Source organism: Cottoperca gobio, chromosome 5 (genome assembly GCF_900634415.1).
Source record: "Cottoperca gobio chromosome 5, fCotGob3.1, whole genome shotgun sequence".
Classification (NCBI taxonomy): Eukaryota; Metazoa; Chordata; class Actinopteri; order Perciformes; family Bovichtidae; genus Cottoperca; species Cottoperca gobio.
This window is the reverse complement of record NC_041359.1, coordinates 25,834,076-25,852,926: the sequence shown is the minus strand read 5'-3', so window position 1 is coordinate 25,852,926 and position 18,851 is coordinate 25,834,076. Positions and strand designations below refer to the sequence as shown.

The 18,851-nt window shown below is 35.2% G+C and overlaps 3 protein-coding genes across 5 annotated transcripts; all 3 read left to right on the top strand.

Moving 5' to 3' along the window:
• The first annotated feature begins 1,939 nt into the window (after positions 1 to 1,939).
• LOC115008338 (monoacylglycerol lipase abhd6-A-like) lies at positions 1,940 to 13,583 on the top strand. Its single transcript, XM_029431885.1, has 9 exons — positions 1,940 to 2,012; positions 7,376 to 7,488; positions 10,108 to 10,267; positions 11,037 to 11,150; positions 11,435 to 11,567; positions 11,655 to 11,812; positions 12,235 to 12,289; positions 12,658 to 12,758; positions 13,015 to 13,583. The coding sequence occupies exons 2-9, from the start codon at positions 7,388 to 7,390 to the stop codon at positions 13,192 to 13,194; spliced, it is 1,002 nt and encodes a 333-aa protein (XP_029287745.1). The 5' UTR covers positions 1,940 to 2,012; positions 7,376 to 7,387; the 3' UTR covers positions 13,195 to 13,583.
• Positions 13,584 to 14,119: 536 nt separating this feature from the next.
• rpp14 (ribonuclease P/MRP 14 subunit) lies at positions 14,120 to 17,478 on the top strand. 3 transcript variants are annotated; one of them, XM_029431862.1, is made up of 7 exons: positions 14,120 to 14,248; positions 15,184 to 15,270; positions 15,420 to 15,554; positions 16,130 to 16,214; positions 16,634 to 16,710; positions 16,870 to 16,948; positions 17,338 to 17,478. In XM_029431862.1, the coding sequence occupies exons 3-7, from the start codon at positions 15,463 to 15,465 to the stop codon at positions 17,392 to 17,394; spliced, it is 390 nt and encodes a 129-aa protein (XP_029287722.1). In that variant the 5' UTR covers positions 14,120 to 14,248; positions 15,184 to 15,270; positions 15,420 to 15,462; the 3' UTR covers positions 17,395 to 17,478. The 3 variants fall into 3 exon arrangements, with proteins under 3 accessions (XP_029287722.1, XP_029287720.1, XP_029287721.1); XM_029431860.1 differs by lacking the exon at positions 17,338 to 17,478 and having other exon boundaries at positions 16,870 to 17,054; XM_029431861.1 differs by lacking the exons at positions 15,184 to 15,270; positions 17,338 to 17,478 and having other exon boundaries at positions 14,179 to 14,248; positions 16,870 to 17,054.
• On the top strand, positions 17,379 to 18,160 carry LOC115008319 (hydroxyacyl-thioester dehydratase type 2, mitochondrial-like). Its single transcript, XM_029431859.1, has one exon. The coding sequence runs from the start codon at positions 17,416 to 17,418 to the stop codon at positions 17,881 to 17,883; it is 468 nt and encodes a 155-aa protein (XP_029287719.1). The 5' UTR covers positions 17,379 to 17,415; the 3' UTR covers positions 17,884 to 18,160.
• The last annotated feature ends 691 nt before the right edge of the window (positions 18,161 to 18,851 follow it).

Genomic DNA, 18,851 nt, shown 5'->3' with positions numbered 1-18,851 from the left:
TTTAAACATTTTAATGCCGAAATTTGACATATTATACCTTTAACTGGGGAGTTATAATGCTGGCCAAAGATTTCTAGATCCAAAAATCATGAATTAAATGTGAAACCTGCAGGTATCAGATCACGTTTCAACTCAATCATCCAGCTGGAGCTTCACACATTTAAAGCAGAGCTCGGCTTTAAAGTTTTATAACGAGGATTGATGTGTAATGTAACATGGACTGCAGCACTGACACTGATCGAACACTAACACACATGCACACGCACACACACACAGTATAAATGTTGGAATTGAACTATAAAAATGCTCTGATAAATATTTGTGCGTGAGGCAGCAGGAATGTTAAGTTTCTCGGCAGGGTTCCTGTGCAGTTGCGTCACCCGGCTGACTGTCTGACAGACGCTTCCTGAACCATGAAAACCCCAGAAAAGGATATTTTTAGACCCAAACTGAGGCCAATTTCTTTGGTTCCTTTAATAGCCCCCAGCGTGATCAGGGGATTACAGAGGACACGTAAATCTTAATCAGCACTTCTCTGATTTTATAACCTAACAGACATTACTTTATGTTATAGAATGTTACATACCGTACTTGCTAACGCTGTTGCTATTAATGTTACTTTTACTTTGTAAATTCGTCTTAAATTGCTCTTGTTGTCACGGTGTGGTAAAGGTGAGGACCCAAAAGCAGAATGCAGGACGAGGGTTTAACAAAAAGTGAGCTTTATTAAAACAAAGCCGAATCTAGAAAACAACAACACAAAGTAACCAAAACACAAACCAATCCAGGGTAGAGCAGAACAAACACAAGCAGAACACGAGCAGAACACGACCTAACATCAATGACAATCCCACAAAACACACTGGGGCAGACAGGGCTAAATACACAGACACCAAACAAGACACAGCTGGGGAGAAAGGCAGAAACACAAGGGCCGAGTAAATGGACACAGGAGGAACACATTAACAATCAGAAGGGGAGGGTAAAGACACAGACAGGTAGTACCACTAGACATATAACAAGGGGGAGTGAACACTTCAAGATAAAACAGGAAACAGTAGTGCAAGAACTGTGACACTTGTATATTTCCTATTTTTGTTTTTTATAGCCTACATATCTTTATTCATTGTTTACTTCTCTAATTATTCGTACTTATTTCTGCCCTTGTGCTTCTGCAATAACAGAACGTCTCCTCATTGGATCAATGTTTGTTGTTCAAAGTTTATATCTCTCTGTGATATTGTTTTTATTTTTTTAATCTATATATAGTTAATATATAGATGTTGCCAGAGGTGGAAGAAGTACTGATATGTTACTAGTAACTTCAATACCTGGCCTGCCACCATTGTGCCCCTGAGTGAGGTACCTGAGTTGCTCCAGGGGGACTGTCCCTGTAGTTAGTTCACTGTAAATCGCTCTAGGTAAGAGCGTCTGCTAAATATCCTGTAAAAATAGTGTAATACCATAAATATTAGCCTCAAAATGTACTTAAGTACCAAAAGGATATAAATAAGTATAAATGAATAGAGTAAATAATTAAATGTAATAGGCACTACAACATTTCAATATCAGTACAATATCAGTTGTCTAAAATTTTCATTAGACTTTTACCTGGATATACAGGTATATATAAATATATATAAATAATAATATATTATTTATTGACCTGGCCAAGAGGACAGCTTGAACATTAAATAAACATTAAACAATATATACAAACAGACAAATACAACTGTCCCACACTACAAATGAATGAGCACAATATACAATAATATAGAATACAAAAAAAACAGTTATAGTGCATGAAACAGATTTCAAGTTTAAACGATTTCAGTTCAAACTTTTACTTTTATGAATATTTCCGAGGGTACCTGAACGCAGCACGGGACTTCCCCTTTAAGTGCAGATAAAAGGTTGTTGTGTAATGTGGGTGAAAGAGGAAGAGGAAGAGGAGGAGGAGCACACTGGATGGAGGACAGCAGTCGGTGACAGACTCAACAGGACTCGGACAGGTAGGTTGTTACTTTTCCACAGGTGATATATGTACATGTATATATATATAAACATGCTTTAATGAAACTTAATATGTATTTACATGTGTTTAAATAACCTGCTGTGTGCATGTTGGGGTCATGTTTGAAATGTAAACACTCATAACCAGGATATATGTGTGTCTGATATTCAATATGTTGTATCTGCTGGTTCTTAAAGCCTCCTCTCTACCGTTAAACTTTCAGTATAAAATGTGAAAAATTAAAATAGAAAATATTATATAACTAACCTGAAATCAGCGGTTAAACCGGTTCCGTTTTCCGCTGTTCTAAACACCTCCGGTATACTGACGACTCGCGTTTTTTTATTTGTATATTTCTTTATTTCAAGTAAATTAACAATACCGTAATAAAAATAAGAAGTGGTGTTTCAAATGAAATAGATACAAAGGTAAACATGTGACATGAAACATGAAACATGCCAGGGGTCAACGTAAATGAACAGATTGTAACTAAATAAAATCATTAAATTGGAAGCATAGCTGAAGTTATTACCTTAAGATACACTTTTATTCCTTTCTTAAAAACAAATAATTCAGGTTTAACTTAAGCAAATTTACATTTATGAATGTAAAGCTTGGCAGAAATTATTGTGAGATGATAAATATGAGAAGAAAATATTTATTATCATACAATGTGTTCATACAACAGATAATATTATCTAGGATAAATCTCTAGATATCTTCACAGTGCAGGAGTCTTAATATCTGAATATAATGACTTAGTATCTGAATATAATGACTGAGTATCTGAATATAATGACTTAGTATCTGAATATAATGACTTAGTATCTGAATATAATGACTTAGTATCTGAATATAATGACTTAGTATCTGAATATAATGACTTAGTATCTGAATATAATGACTTAGTATCTGAATATAATGACTGAGTATCTGAATATAATGACTTAGTATCTGAATATAATGACTGAGTATCTGAATATAATGACTGAGTATCTGAATATAATGACTTAGTATCTGAATATAATGACTTAGTATCTGAATATAATGACTTAGTATCTGAATATAATGACTTAATATCTGAATATAATGACTGAGTATCTGAATATAATGACTAAGTATCTGAATATAATGACTGAGTATCTGATATAATGACTTAGTATCTGAATATAATGACTTAGTATCTGAATATAATGACTGAGTATCTGAATATAATGACTTAGTATCTGAATATAATGACTTAGTATCTGAATATAATGACTTAGTATCTGAATATAATGACTGAGTATCTGAATATAATGACTAAGTATCTGAATATAATGACTTAGTATCTGAATATAATGACTTAGTATCTGAATATAATGACTGAGTATCTGAATATAATGACTTAGTATCTGAATATAATGACTTAGTATCTGAATATAATGACTTAGTATCTGAATATAATGACTTAGTATCTGAATATAATGACTTAGTATCTGAATATAATGACTTAGTATCTGAATATAATGACTTAATATCTGAATATAATGACTTAGTATCTGAATATAATGACTTAGTATCTGAATATAATGACTGAGTATCTGAATATAATGACTTAGTATCTGAATATAATGACTTAGTATCTGAATATAATGACTTAGTATCTATATGACATAATGACTAGTATCTGAATATAATGACTTAGTATCTGAATATAATGACTTAGTATCTGAATATAATGACTGAGTATCTGAATATAATGACTTAGTATCTGAATATAATGACTTAGTATCTGAATATAATGACTTAGTATCTGAATATAATGACTTAGTATCTGAATATAATGACTTAGTATCTGAATATAATGACTTAGTATCTGAATATAATGACTAGTATCTGAATATAATGACTGAGTATCTGAATATAATGACTTAGTATCTGAATATAATGACTGAGTATCTGAATATAATGACTTAGTATCTGAATATAATGACTTAGTATCTGAATATAATGACTGAGTATCTGATATAATGACTTAGTATCTGAATATAATGACTTAGTATCTGAATATAATGACTTAGTATCTGAATATAATGACTTAGTATCTGAATATAATGACTGAGTATCTGAATATAATGACTTAGTATCTGAATATAATGACTTAGTATCTGAATATAATGACTTAATGAACTTAATATCTGAATATAATGACTGAGTATCTGAATATAATGACTTAATATCTGAATATAATGACTGAGGATCAGATGACTTAGTATCTGAATATAATGACTGAGTATCTGAATATAATGACTTAGTATCTGAATATAATGACTTAGTATCTGAATATAATGACTTAGTATCTGAATATAATGACTAAGTATCTGAATATAATGACTTAGTATCTGAATATAATGACTTAGTATCTGAATATAATGACTAAGTATCTGAATATAATGACTTAGTATCTGAATATAATGACTTAGTATCTGAATATAATGACTTAGTATCTGAATATAATGACTTAGTATCTGAATATAATGACTTAATATCTGAATATAATGACTAAGTATCTGAATATAATGACTTAGTATCTGAATATAATGACTTAGTATCTGAATATAATGACTTAATATCTGAATATAATGACTGAGTATCTGAATATAATGACTTAATATCTGAATATAATGACTGAGGATCAGATGACTTAGTATCTGAATATAATGACTGAGTATCTGAATATAATGACTTAGTATCTGAATATAATGACTTAGTATCTGAATATAATGACTTAGTATCTGAATATAATGACTAAGTATCTGAATATAATGACTTAGTATCTGAATATAATGACTTAGTATCTGAATATAATGACTAAGTATCTGAATATAATGACTTAGTATCTGAATATAATGACTTAGTATCTGAATATAATGACTTAGTATCTGAATATAATGACTTAGTATCTGAATATAATGACTTAGTATCTGAATATAATGACTTAGTATCTGAATATAATGACTGAGTATCTGAATATAATGACTTAGTATCTGAATATAATGACTGAGTATCTGAATATAATGACTTAGTATCTGAATATAATGACTTAGTATCTGAATATAATGACTTAGTATCTGAATATAATGACTAAGTATCTGAATATAATGACTTAGTATCTGAATATAATGACTTAGTATCTGAATATAATGACTAAGTATCTGAATATAATGACTTAGTATCTGAATATAATGACTTAGTATCTGAATATAATGACTTAGTATCTGAATATAATGACTAAGTATCTGAATATAATGACTAAGTATCTGAATATAATGACTGAGTATCTGAATATAATGACTTAGTATCTGAATATAATGACTGAGTATCTGAATATAATGACTTAGTATCTGAATATAATGACTTAGTATCTGAATATAATGACTGAGTATCTGAATATAATGACTTAGTATCTGAATATAATGACTTAATATCTGAATATAATGACTTAGTATCTGAATATAATGACTTAGTATCTGAATATAATGACTTAATATCTGAATATAATGACTGAGTATCTGAATATAATGACTAAGTATCTGAATATAATGACTGAGTATCTGAATATAATGACTGAGTATCTGAATATAATGACTGAGTATCTGAATATAATGACTTAATATCTGAATATAATGACTGAGGATCAGATGACTTAGTATCTGAATATAATGACTGAGTATCTGAATATAATGACTTAGTATCTGAATATAATGACTTAGTATCTGAATATAATGACTAGTATCTGAATATAATGACTAAGTATCTGAATATAATGACTTAGTATCTGAATATAATGACTTAGTATCTGAATATAATGACTAAGTATCTGAATATAATGACTTAGTATCTGAATATAATGACTTAGTATCTGAATATAATGACTTAGTATCTGAATATAATGACTTAGTATCTGAATATAATGACTTAGTATCTGAATATAATGACTTAGTATCTGAATATAATGACTGAGTATCTGAATATAATGACTTAGTATCTGAATATAATGACTGAGTATCTGAATATAATGACTGAGTATCTGAATATAATGACTTAGTATCTGAATATAATGACTTAGTATCTGAATATAATGACTAGTATCTGAATATAATGACTTAGTATCTGAATATAATGACTTAGTATCTGAATATAATGACTAGTATCTGAATATAATGACTTAGTATCTGAATATAATGACTTAGTATCTGAATATAATGACTAGTATCTGAATATAATGACTTAGTATCTGAATATAATGACTTAGTATCTGAATATAATGACTTAGTATCTGAATATAATGACTAAGTATCTGAATATAATGACTAAGTATCTGAATATAATGACTGAGTATCTGAATATAATGACTTAGTATCTGAATATAATGACTGAGTATCTGAATATAATGACTTAGTATCTGAATATAATGACTTAGTATCTGAATATAATGACTGAGTATCTGAATATAATGACTTAGTATCTGAATATAATGACTTAGTATCTGAATATAATGACTGAGTATCTGAATATAATGACTTAGTATCTGAATATAATGACTTAGTATCTGAATATAATGACTGAGTATCTGAATATAATGACTTAGTATCTGAATATAATGACTTAGTATCTGAATATAATGACTTAGTATCTGAATATAATGACTTAGTATCTGAATATAATGACTAAGTATTGCAAAAATAATAAGAAACATATCCATATATTTGGAAGTGGATATTTACCCCCTTTTTTGATATTTGGTTTCATTTGATATCCTTGAATATGATGTGTACAAATGTTAAACAGTTGTATGGAAATGTTTCTGTATTGTAGTTTTTAACTAAATAACAGGGAAGTAAAAAAAGAGAAACAAATGTGACATACGATCTTTTTTTGTCACAAACACTTTAGATTCACTTTTTAGTCGTTATCATTTTAGAAGGACACACAAGGGCTTCATTGTTGACTAGCGGGACATTAAAGTTAATATTCTGATATTTTGGATTATTTGGTCCAGATTAATTTGTTCAGGGGCTGTGGGCAAGAAAACGAGCCGACCATGCTAGCAGTTTCCCTCCGCCTCCAGTCTTTGTGCTAAGCTAGGCTAAAAACTAATAGCAGTGCTTTTTCTGCCCTAAATACAAAGAGATGAAACTGATATTCAGCTTCTCATCCGACTCAACATTTACGATCATTTCCTACAAATTCTAAGTATTCCTTTAAAGGTTTATTTAATCTGACACACGCTGGTCAATGTTCAAAGGGAGCCTCACAATGATAACAAACTGGTTTTACTGGAGGGCTGACAATGTCTGTTTGTGTTTATTTTGAAAGGCGTGTGCAGCCATGGCGCTAATAATGCTATCAGGATGTGTTCTGGTTATCCCCGTCTTCGCCTTCTTCACCTTCCTGTTCTGTCCTGGTGCTCTCCTTAAAGCCTACAACTGGTAAACACACACACACTCGTGCACACTGGTTAGAGTTTACTGGTATTTAAAAGGTATAATAAACATATTAAAATGTCTAATAAATAACTCGAGCCATGTTATATATTTAGTTTGTTATGAGTTTTGAACAATTTTCATAGCCAGAGAAATTTCAAGGTTTGTTTCATTTGGTCATTTTTACACTAATGTCTAATATGATAACGTTATGAAGTGATGACATTTTATATCCAAAGGGTCAAAGGTCAACTCCATCATAAAATACTGCAATAAACACTAAAATGGGCATTATTTAACGGTGTAACTCAGGAACAGAAGAGGATATTGTGAACATGTTTCACTGTTGTTACACTAATCTTGAATCTGTGTCTGTGTCTGTGTCTGTGTCTGTGTGTGTGTGTGTGTGTGTGTGTGATTACAAACCAATATGAGGACACAAACTCAGGAATCTTGTAAATACATCAGCTTCAAATAAATTAAATCATTTTAAGTGCCAACAAAGCAAAAAGAGAGGATACATTTTATGGTACACATTGGTAGTAAAATTTAATTTCCCCTCAAGGGATTAATAAAGTTCTTGTTCTTGTTCTTCTACCCGTACTACCCTACCATTAAGAATGCTAGAATAAGATTTAGTATGTCCCAATACAGCCAGCTTTATTTGGCTAGTCTGATCTACCAATCCTTTGCAAAGAGGGTCAAAGTTCAAGGTGCAATGTTATGTAATAAGTAAGTAATATGTCCCATGTGTGTACAGACTGCATGCAACAGTAAATACTTTGTAGATTAAAATCAGAATCAAATTTTGTTTTATAGCTTTTCACATACAAGGAATTTGCTTTGGTGTATTGATATGAATAAAATGCTGTTGTTGTTGTTGAATCTTGGGGTGAAGCGAGGCTAGCCAACATGTGCGTGTTGTTGTGCATTACGTTTCATTTAACTGAGGCTTTTGTCCAAAGCGACAATAATTGCAAACCGCCTTGAGGACACAAACTCAGAACAGCAGGAATATTGTAAATACATCAGCTTCAAAAAGATGAAATCATTTAAAGTGCCACGTACAGAAAGTGCTACATGCAGCAGTAAATACTTTGTAAGGGCAGCTGCAGTATAAACTAACAAAAGGCTTTCGGGTTTCTTTAGCAGAGGAGAAAATATTCATACTTAGCAAATACATATAACTGTCAGCATGTGACTGACAACTTATTCAACAGAAATGTTCATTAACTATTAGCCTTTTCCACTTTTACTATTTTTATTCTGCTTTTTAATACTCTTTTTAATGCTATTTCACATTTACATCAACACAGTGATTATTGTAAACTTGTTTTTAAAAAGGGCTAAATAATGAAGGTTTATCTTTATCTTTATTTTTATGATTAGGGCTACAGATTTCACTAAGAGTGCATTTTTTGATCAACCAATCGCACCTTTTTTAAAAGAGCATTAAAGTCAACAACACCGTCACTAAGGTAAAAGCTTCGGTGCCCTTATTGCTCAGAGTTGCTCTGAGAAGTTTCCCAAATCACTGCTGAGATAAAACTTCTTGGAAGATAGTTGTTTGTGAATATGACCCGAGGACAGGCGACCTCCTGATCCTGTGTCGACCTCAAGCAGCTCATTGGTTTTGCTGATATTGAGCTTCAGGTGTTGCCATGTGACGAAGCTCTCAATCGCTCCTCTGTGCTCCTCTGTAGAAGCAGTCCCTAAGCGAGGAAATCCTTTTCCTGGATATCCTTTACTGCAGCATGTCGTGATATATGGAGTGTAGCTGAGTACTCCCTGATACTGCCTCGAAAATGTACTTTTATTGTGAAGTGGCCTGTTACTGGGAAAATACAGTACATTTTGTTTGTTGAACAGATTATCGTTGCTCTTTCACACACACACACACACACGCACGCACAGAGTGCTGAGTCACCGTGATGTAGTAGTGATGTTGTCAGCAGCTTTAGTTAGAAAACACATTGCATGAAATGAGATTAAACTTTACATTAGGTAAAATAACAACAATATGACAACAGGAACAGAAACTAAAGATGATCCAGAAAAGGTTTAGAAGAATCCAACATGTGAACAAGAGGCTCATGGTCTACAGAAGCTTCCTGTGGACTAATATCTGTTAACGTTGTTGTATTTTTAGCCATGCGAGCAGCATTTTCACAATTTCACATTCATGCTTTCCGTAAAATGAATCCTTGTAAAATGTTACATTTCCTCTCGAGCCACCCTCAGGGCAATCTTTCACTTTAAGATGCATTTATTAATTACAGATCAAGATAAAACTGTATTAATCTCTTGGTGAATTGATGAGCTACCCATCTACAGGATAGGTATATTTTGATGCTGGACTTTAGCCTTTATTTAACAAGGTGTTAAAGAGATCAAAGCGTATTCGTCAACCTTCGTATCCACGTTGACGAATCCCTGATGACGTTTGTGTGGCTTTTTATCTTGTCTGCCTGATGTCGTTATTGTTATTGCAGCAGAACTGATCTCCCTCAGGGACAGATAAAGGTCTTGAACTTGCACATGAGTCTTTTCTGATTATGCAACAACTTGGTAGAGCTCTACTCTCGTGGGACTTTAGATAATAACTCCCGCTGTGCTCCTCCTCAGGTACTTGCGTCGCAGCCTGAGGCTGGTGGTGCATTACTCTCACAACGGAAGTTACCGCTTCTGTTATTGCAGCCGCGGGACACCAGGAGGCGCCACACCGTCAGTGCTGATGCTGCACGGCTTCTCCGCCACCAAGGACATGTGGCTGCCTATCATCAAGGTAACACTTGTCACACACACTTAACAATGTGAGTGAATGCAAACCAGCCGCCACAGCAACAGCGTTGCAACAGTGCAAGATGGAGACACAACACGTTACAGATTTACAACTTTATTGTATTTGGTTTATAGCGCCATATATATATATATATATATATATATATATATATATATATATATATATATATATATATATATATATATATATATATATATATATATATATATATTTTTTTTTTATATATTTTTTTTTTAATGCTTTAATAAAAAAATAAAAAAAAATATATATATAGTGAATAGGAGTCGCTCCCTCTGAGAACCTGAGATGTCGACAGTGCGACATGAGATCCAAACCAGTAAGTGACGTCTTTGGGAAGAAGAACCAACTGTTCTCCAGGATGCGGTGGCCTGGAGGTGAATTCTTCTGCTCTGGATGTCAGAGAAAACCTCACTTGGATAATAGAAACAGAAAACCTGAGCCTCCTTTGAAGAATTTGTTGAAAGCAAACCCTTCACTGGTTCTAACCCTTCACTGGACTCATGAGGAAGCCAGTTGGATCCAATGATGCATAATGTTGTACGATGTTCATATTTTAAACACTGCTAAACAATGTACATGCCAGGAATTGTCTAAATGTAGTATTTCTATTTTATTTATTTATTTATTTAATTTAAAACTTTTCCCAGTGGGGTCTTGGTCTTGTGTTTGTTCTTGTTATGTTTTAAATAGTGAGTTGTTTTATCTTGTGTGTGTTTGTTTTCTTCTCCAGTATCTCCCCAGAAACCAGCATATTGTGTGTGTGGACATGCCGGGACACGAGGGGACGACTCGCACGGGCGCCGAAGATTACTGCATTCAGGGCCAGGTCGCCCGAATCCACCAGGTGTGTGTGTGTGTGTGTGTGTGTGTGTGTGTGTTACAGACCGAGAAGGAAACCCTTCCACATTTACTTCCCGTGCAGACCAGACTACATGATCTCAGAACAATAATGTCCCTGAAAGTACTCTGTCGTTTACTTTTTTGTGTGCAAAAGGAAGATATTTGACTTTGTTGCAAACCAAACACATATTTCTGCCTTTTGCGTGCAACAAAAAGTAATGAACGCTTCAGCTGTAGAGGCTGCACAGAAGCACTGAGAGGAACAGTAACACATCTCTCGGTGTGCAGTTTGTGCAGAGCATCGGTCTGGACAAAAGACCCTTCCACCTGGTCGGGACATCGATGGGCGGGAACGTCGCAGGAGTGTACGCTGCGCATTACCCTGCTTACCTGTCCAGCGTCACCTTGGTGTGTCCGGCAGGTAAACTCCGCAGAGCCTCCAGGATTGAAACCTCAGACTGTTTGATGAAGCAGAGTGACAGATGCTCTCCTCCTCTCTGTCCTCCAGGTCTGGTTTATCCCACAGAGTCTGAGTTCATCGTTCGTCTGAGGGAGATGGAGAAGACTCAGCTGGAGGAGTCCATCCCTCTGATCCCCTCCACTCCCAAGGAGCTGGATGCCATGTTGAAACTCTGCTGCTACACCCCCCTCAACCTCCCCCGACAGGTACAGAGCTGTGCTACCTGGTCTTTAATATAGATTCACACAACACAGTATCTATACATCAGCACAACTAATGTGTAATACTAATGGCTCTAAAACTAGAACTGCTGCTGCTATTTCCTGCACTATAGAGGGCTGCAGGGTGACGTGTCTTTGTTGGCATCCCCCCCCCGACAACAAACCAATGAGATATTTCTATTGGCTTTTATGTCGTAAACAAAGCGTGAACATTTCTTAAGCTTGTGTTAACCTCAGATCTTATTTCAGGCATCTAAACTAAAAACCTTTCAAAAACTCATTGACTTTGAGATGTGGGAACCAGAAGGGCATAAAAATGCTGGCGTGTGTGTGTGTGTGTGTGTGCGTGTGTGTGCGTGTGTGTGTGTGTGTGTGTGTGTGTGTGTGTGTGTGTGTGTGTGTTTCAGATCCTGCGGGGTCTCCTTGCCAACAGGATCCCCAACAATGATTTCTATAAAGAAGGTGAGTCGGCTCAACAGCAGCACTTCTCCTTCTTCTGCTCCTCAAAACAGATTAGAAAAGAGTCAGAATCTGAAATAGAAAATACTTTTTACGTGCAGAAGCCAGAAATGTGTCTTTGGTTTGAATGTGCAAAACCAAAGACACATTTCTGCCTTTTGCACACAAAAAGTAGACGATAAAGTATTTACCAATACATATAATCCTCCAGTTTTCTGGTAGGGTTATAATTTAAAACATCTCCATGTGAAGATTAGTGACACCTTTATTGATGCTAATGTGGATCCAAATAAAGAGTAATAAAGTTTTGAGTTTTATTTATAGCTGTGTGTGTGTGTGTGTGTGTGTGTGTGTGTGTGTGTGTGGTTCAGTGTTCATGGAGATTGTCGGGGAGAAGTCTCGTCACTCACTGCAGGAAAACTTGCACTTGATCACATCAGCCGTGCAGGTCATCTGGGGGATGGAGGACCAGGTATAAATTAATTTATTGTTATTTAATTTAAGTATACTGAATGCTGCATTGTTAGACGACTCAAGATTTTCTTTGACAACAACTACGCTGTAGCTGCTGTGCATATGACAATGAACGTAATATGCTGTTGACATGACCTGTGTCAAATTCAGAATATTGTCATATTCTGAATAATATCGGAATATTAATGTGCAAGTAAACTTATTTTCTGATTGTTGATCACCAAAGGTGCCGATAAACCTGTCTCTCCTCTCAGGTGGTGGACGTGTCAGGGGCGGCAGTGCTGCAGGCGGCGCTGCCAAACTGCCAGGTGGAGCTGTTGGACAACTGTGGTCACTCCGTGATGTTGGAGAGACCCAGAAAAGCCGCCAAGCTCATCATGGACTTCCTGTATGCGCAGGGAGTCAGCAGTGAAAACACTAAGAAACTTTCCTGAAGAAAACCTTTGAACCGTATGAGCTCACGATGAATAACGAGGGCAGTGATGAAGGTTATAATGAAGGGGTATTGATACTCTTTTATAGTTTAATACAAGAGTTTTCTATGACTGTGAAAATGTAATAAATGCACAAAAGTCAGTCAAATATTCCTGAAGTTTGTATTCACTCAGCACCACGCAGGAAGACGTATTCTCTGCTTTAGAAGTTCATGTTGGCTGAAAACATTCCACGTTGGGATTTTGCACATTTGTCTTTCAGAATTTTTTTTTTCAGTGTCTTGTTTCATGTGAAAAGACGTTTGTTTGTGTTCAAAGTCTCCTGCTGTAAACCGACTGCATATTTAACCTCAACTGAAATTCAAATGCAAAGATGTGCAGTGTTGCAGGCACATTTACGCAGAGTGTGTCTGGACTACAGAAATAAATCTTCTGAGGAAAATAAATCTTGTTTTTATTGGAAACTTTGCTCAGTTTTAGTTTTTGCATGTAATTCACTAGCAGACCGATGGGGGGGGGGGGCGCGACACATTTACAGCTTGTCAAGAATGTCAAAGAGTAAATAATTTGTTCAGGATGTACCACTCCGCAGCAGGAAGTAGTCCACCTTTTGGTGTGTAAATTATCATAGTTATTGATAAGAATTACAAAAGTAACTAGATCATTGCACCCAAAATAAAAACATTTAACCTTATTAGGTTGAAAATGATTAATTGTGAGAAAAAAAACTACTCCAAAATATTTTCCTTTACACTTTGATAAATGTAATCACAAATAAAGAAAACAATGTATAATATTTTTTATAAATTAAATAATAACAATGGAATTATAAAGAAAATACACTTTTACTTATGTTGTTTACTTATTTTACCTGACATTAATTACCTTAAGTAAGTAGTTTCGTTTGTGATTCCTGGCTTTTAGACTTTGTAAGAGTGATTCATCTCACTGTTTTATACTCTTTGATACTATCTGGCTCTGATGCGCATGCGCTGTTTCTACGTGCATGCTACACTTCACAACACGCTGTGATCTCTCAGTGTTGATGTAGTTGGTGAGTTAAATCCTTGAAAACTACATTTATTGGTAATATTTTAACAATAATAGCCGGCAGTTAATTTAATGTCCGCTGTCTTTAGCTGTCAGTGTAGCAGCTATGAGCTAGCATAGCTTAAGTTAGCTAGTTTACCCACTTTAGCGACTGTTTGACCTCCTGTTAGCTAGCTTTAGTTTCAGGTTGTTTGCTGTTAGTCTTGAATTTTACTTTTTCTTGAAGAAAGGTTTATTTGTCAGACGTGTCGAGCCTGTAAATTAATATTTTAGATGCTCCCTGTAACAGGAAGTTATCAGAGTTAGCCTGGTGGTTAGCTGGCTGTCTTGTTAGCTAAGTTTATTATTTGTTTTTGTCAAACCAATATTAGTGTGCAAGAACATAATGTCAATGTTTTTTAAAGAATATATTCTAGATCTTTGTTGTAAATACAAATCAGACAGGTTCTTGTATTTATCTGTTGTGGTCCTCTGACCTTCATATCCAACAAATATCTTAATAGATAGATAATAAATGTACTTTAATGATCCTGAATTGAGAAATTCTTGTGTTACATCAGCCATTAAACAGGAGTAAACACTACATATATACACATCAATACTAGATATATCTATAGAATACACAATATAAAGATATATGTTAAAATATACTAAACAACTGCAATTTAAATACAACAATGTAGAGCGTGAGTTTCAAGATGTGAAAGTTGTGCAGGGTTTTTGAGGTGGGGTAACAGCCGATGTTTTAATCAAATACATCACAAATGTAAAGTCTGGTGTCACTCAATATGTTTCTTATGTCCAACAAATATTTTAACCAGCAATGTGTTAGTCCCTCAATGCTTCCTGTCACATAAAGACATCAAACGTTACTCAAACAGGGAAATATTTCATTTGTATGGGACTATTTTCATCTTCATCTTGTGTTTAATCTCACAGGATAAAGTCAAGGTGAACACAAGCTGCTATATTCACACAGGAGGAGAAGAAAACACTGAATTTGTCAGAAAAGAAGCCTATAATTAAGTATGAACGATTGGTAAAAACGTAATAAAAATACATCAACTTCTTACAAACGGACTCTCCGTCACGTTTGACTCGTCTGAACGTGACACAGTCCTGACACACAGACGGGTAAATGTTGATGCTGAGTTGATGTCCGTTTGTTTTTATAGTCTGAACTGATCGACCTGTTGGAGTCACTGATGCTTTAATATAATGAGACGCGCCGACTCAAAGGACAAACCTTCAGTTTACCAACGGGTCGTGTTGAAGAACGCCTCGCCGTACCACTACATGAAGATCTGCCTGTAAGTCGCTGTAACCTTTTTATTTATTAATAATTTATTGTCTCTTCATAAAATCTAAAAACGATTTCATATTGATATTCTATGACGGAGTATTCGGGCCGTTGTAGGCAATAAATAAATACAATTATGGAGCCAGTGGAGGAGGGGAATATACCGAGACTGTTTTGTTTTGAATTTCCGAGATTAAAACGAGATTAAAGTGAAGAGAAACAACGTCAGATATTCTCTGAGATTAAAGTAAGAGATCGTCTGTGACTACAGACACAGTTCATTCATCAAGCATTTCTTTCTAAATCAATTTAGTCTAAAGTTTACCACTTTAATCTTAAACCATTTCAGGGTTTTTTCTTGTAAATGTACAATTTAAATATTTCAAATTCAGGTTTTTTTTTCCTTCCCCGGCTCCTTAATTTAGTTAAATACTTGCTGTACAATGTCTCTAATATGGCGTTGTGTTATTGTGATTGTTATGTCTAAAACATAACAATAATTTATATGTATCCATAATATCTGCACATGTCTCAATCACTACAACACATGTACGTTGATCCCACATGATGTTTCTGTGTGTTCAGCGTGCTGGAGGATGAGTCTACCAAACTGAGTGCAGTTGATCTGAAGCAGTTCATCATCTCAGGTCTGAACAACCTGTATGGAGAGGTGAGAGCATCGACGCAGTGCGAGCTGCTCTCACGCTGTGAATGGATTATTGTGATAATCCATCGATCGGTGGTTCAGACGAGACATACTTTTGTTCCAGCTGTGAGGTTTCCCAGATGTTCTTCATCTCATGTGACAATAAACTGACTAACAACGAACTTCAGGAAATTATAATGAGCATTTTCACCCTGTACATCTTTATAGACAAAACGATTCATCGGAACAAATAGTTTTTAATATGCATTTGTAAAGTCATGGAAGAAGTACTACAATACCACAGAAATATAAATACTCTGTTACATTTTAAACATGTAAAGTTAGGTGTAACTAAAGCTATCACATAAATGTAAAGTACTACAGTATTTGAGTAAATGTACAAAGTTACTTCCCACCACAGCTTTTGTTTATATGCGTTTCAGGTTGGAGCAGCGTTGAACTTTGACCTGCTGAAGTACGATGAAGACGCCCTCACTGCTCTTCTGCGTGTTTACAGCTCGTGAGTTCAGCAGCAGTACGATGGGAAAACATTTCCACTCCTCTTTTACAAGATGTTTTTTTTAATATACACATATATATATATATATATATATATATATATATATATATATATATATATATACACATATATATATGTGTGTGTGTTTGTGTGTTTCAGGGGTTTGGTGAAGCTGTGGAGCTCCCTGACTCTGCTGGGCTCCTACCAGAACCAGACCTGCGCCTTCAGAGTGCTGCAGGTCAGCAGACGTCACATAACAAGATGTCCTCTGTGTCTGAGCTCAGAGGACACCGAGGATTCACCGTCACATTTATGGATCTGAATAAAGTGTTGTATCAAGTATATTTGACACAAAGACACGGAGACAATGACAACAGTTTATATGATGTAAAAGCTTCAGAATTCACGAGTGGGGTATTTACTGACGTGTGTTATGTTGTGGAACAAAGTGTGGAAATCTGTTAAGCTTGTGTTAAACACAGACCTTATTTCAGGCATCTAACCAAAAACCCATCGACTTGGAGACGGAGGACCAGAAGTGAAAAATGAAATGTACTCTCTGGGTTTTAAGACTCGTTCCTGCACGATGTGTAAAGACCGTCCTTCCTTCTCTTGCTTTGACTTCAGGTGTCTCCGTTCCTGCTCGCGCTGTCAGGAAACAGTCGAGAGCTGCAGCTGGACTGACGGAGGACGACGATCTTCAAGATGAGTTTCAGGTGGAGCAGTTTGTTTAATAAGCCGCGGCTGTGCCTCGCTCCTCCCTCCTGCCGGCTGCTCCACGTCGGCCAGCGAGCATCCCTCACCAAAGCGTTCTCCACCCGCGATGTAGAGCTGTTCGCCGAGCTGACGGGCGACAACAACCCCGTCCACCTGGACCCGGTCTACGCCAGCACCACCTCCTTCGAGACGCCCATCGTCCACGGAGTCCTCATCAACGGTCTGATCTCGGCCGTGCTCGGCACGAGGATGCCCGGCCGCGGCTGCATCTTCCTGTACCAGGAGATTCGCTTCCCGGCGCCGCTCTACATCGGCGAGGAGGTGCTGGCCGAAGCCGAGGTCCGCAAGATCAAGATGTCGTTCGCCTTCATCGCTGTGACGTGCTCCGTCAAGGACAAGGTAGTGATGGAGGGGGAGGTGATGGTGATGATGCCTGAGGACCAGCAGAAGGGGTGAGAGGAGGAGGAGGAGGAGGAGGAGGAGGAGGAGGACAGACAGACAGACACAATGGAATTGACTCCATGTTGACTTCATGCTGTCATTTTTGTAGTTTATTGATCATGCTGGCAACAACAAGTGCGTCTGGACAGAGCAGCTCCCAGAGACACGCGACAATCACTTGATGATTTATTGTTTAGATGTTTAATTTGTTTAATCTGCTCTGTATTTTGTTTAACGTGTGAAATCTTGCGAGTGGAATAAAAACGCAAAACAATGTTTTTATTTTATTTTAGCCAGGCTCATTGAGATTCAAATATATTTTCCAAGAGGGACATAAGAACAAGAATTATTCACAAAAACACAAACAACATACTACACATCAAGGAATTAAAAGTTACAAGAATCATGAAAAAAACATCAGATATTAAAGTTTAAAAATCTCCCAGTGGAAGGCAAGAATCACTTCTGCCAACATTAGTGCTTACGTGTGTACACTGAACTGACTTTCAAAATAAGGTGCTAACAAATTATATCCAAAATACATGTATGAAAATAAGATAAAGTGCAATTTAGAGAAATACAATGTCTTTTTATAGAACCTCAAGTATTCAGAGACTCAGATTCTTTTATTTATTTTTATTGTGAAATTGTGACTTTAATCAGAGTTTTGATGGAATTTTCTCACAGAAAATGAAATGAGTTTTTTCCTGGAAATGTACCTATATTATAATATTATATATTATAATATAAATATAATTATTATAATTAATTATATATAATATTATATATTATAATATAAATATAATTATTATAATTAATTATATATAATTATTAGAATATATATATACCATATATAATATATATATGTATATATAAATATTGTATATAATATAATTAAATATAAATATTTATAGTGGTTATTGTGTAAAAGTGTTTACTACATATTTTCCCTAAAGGCGCAGTTCCTCCTCCGGACCAGCAGG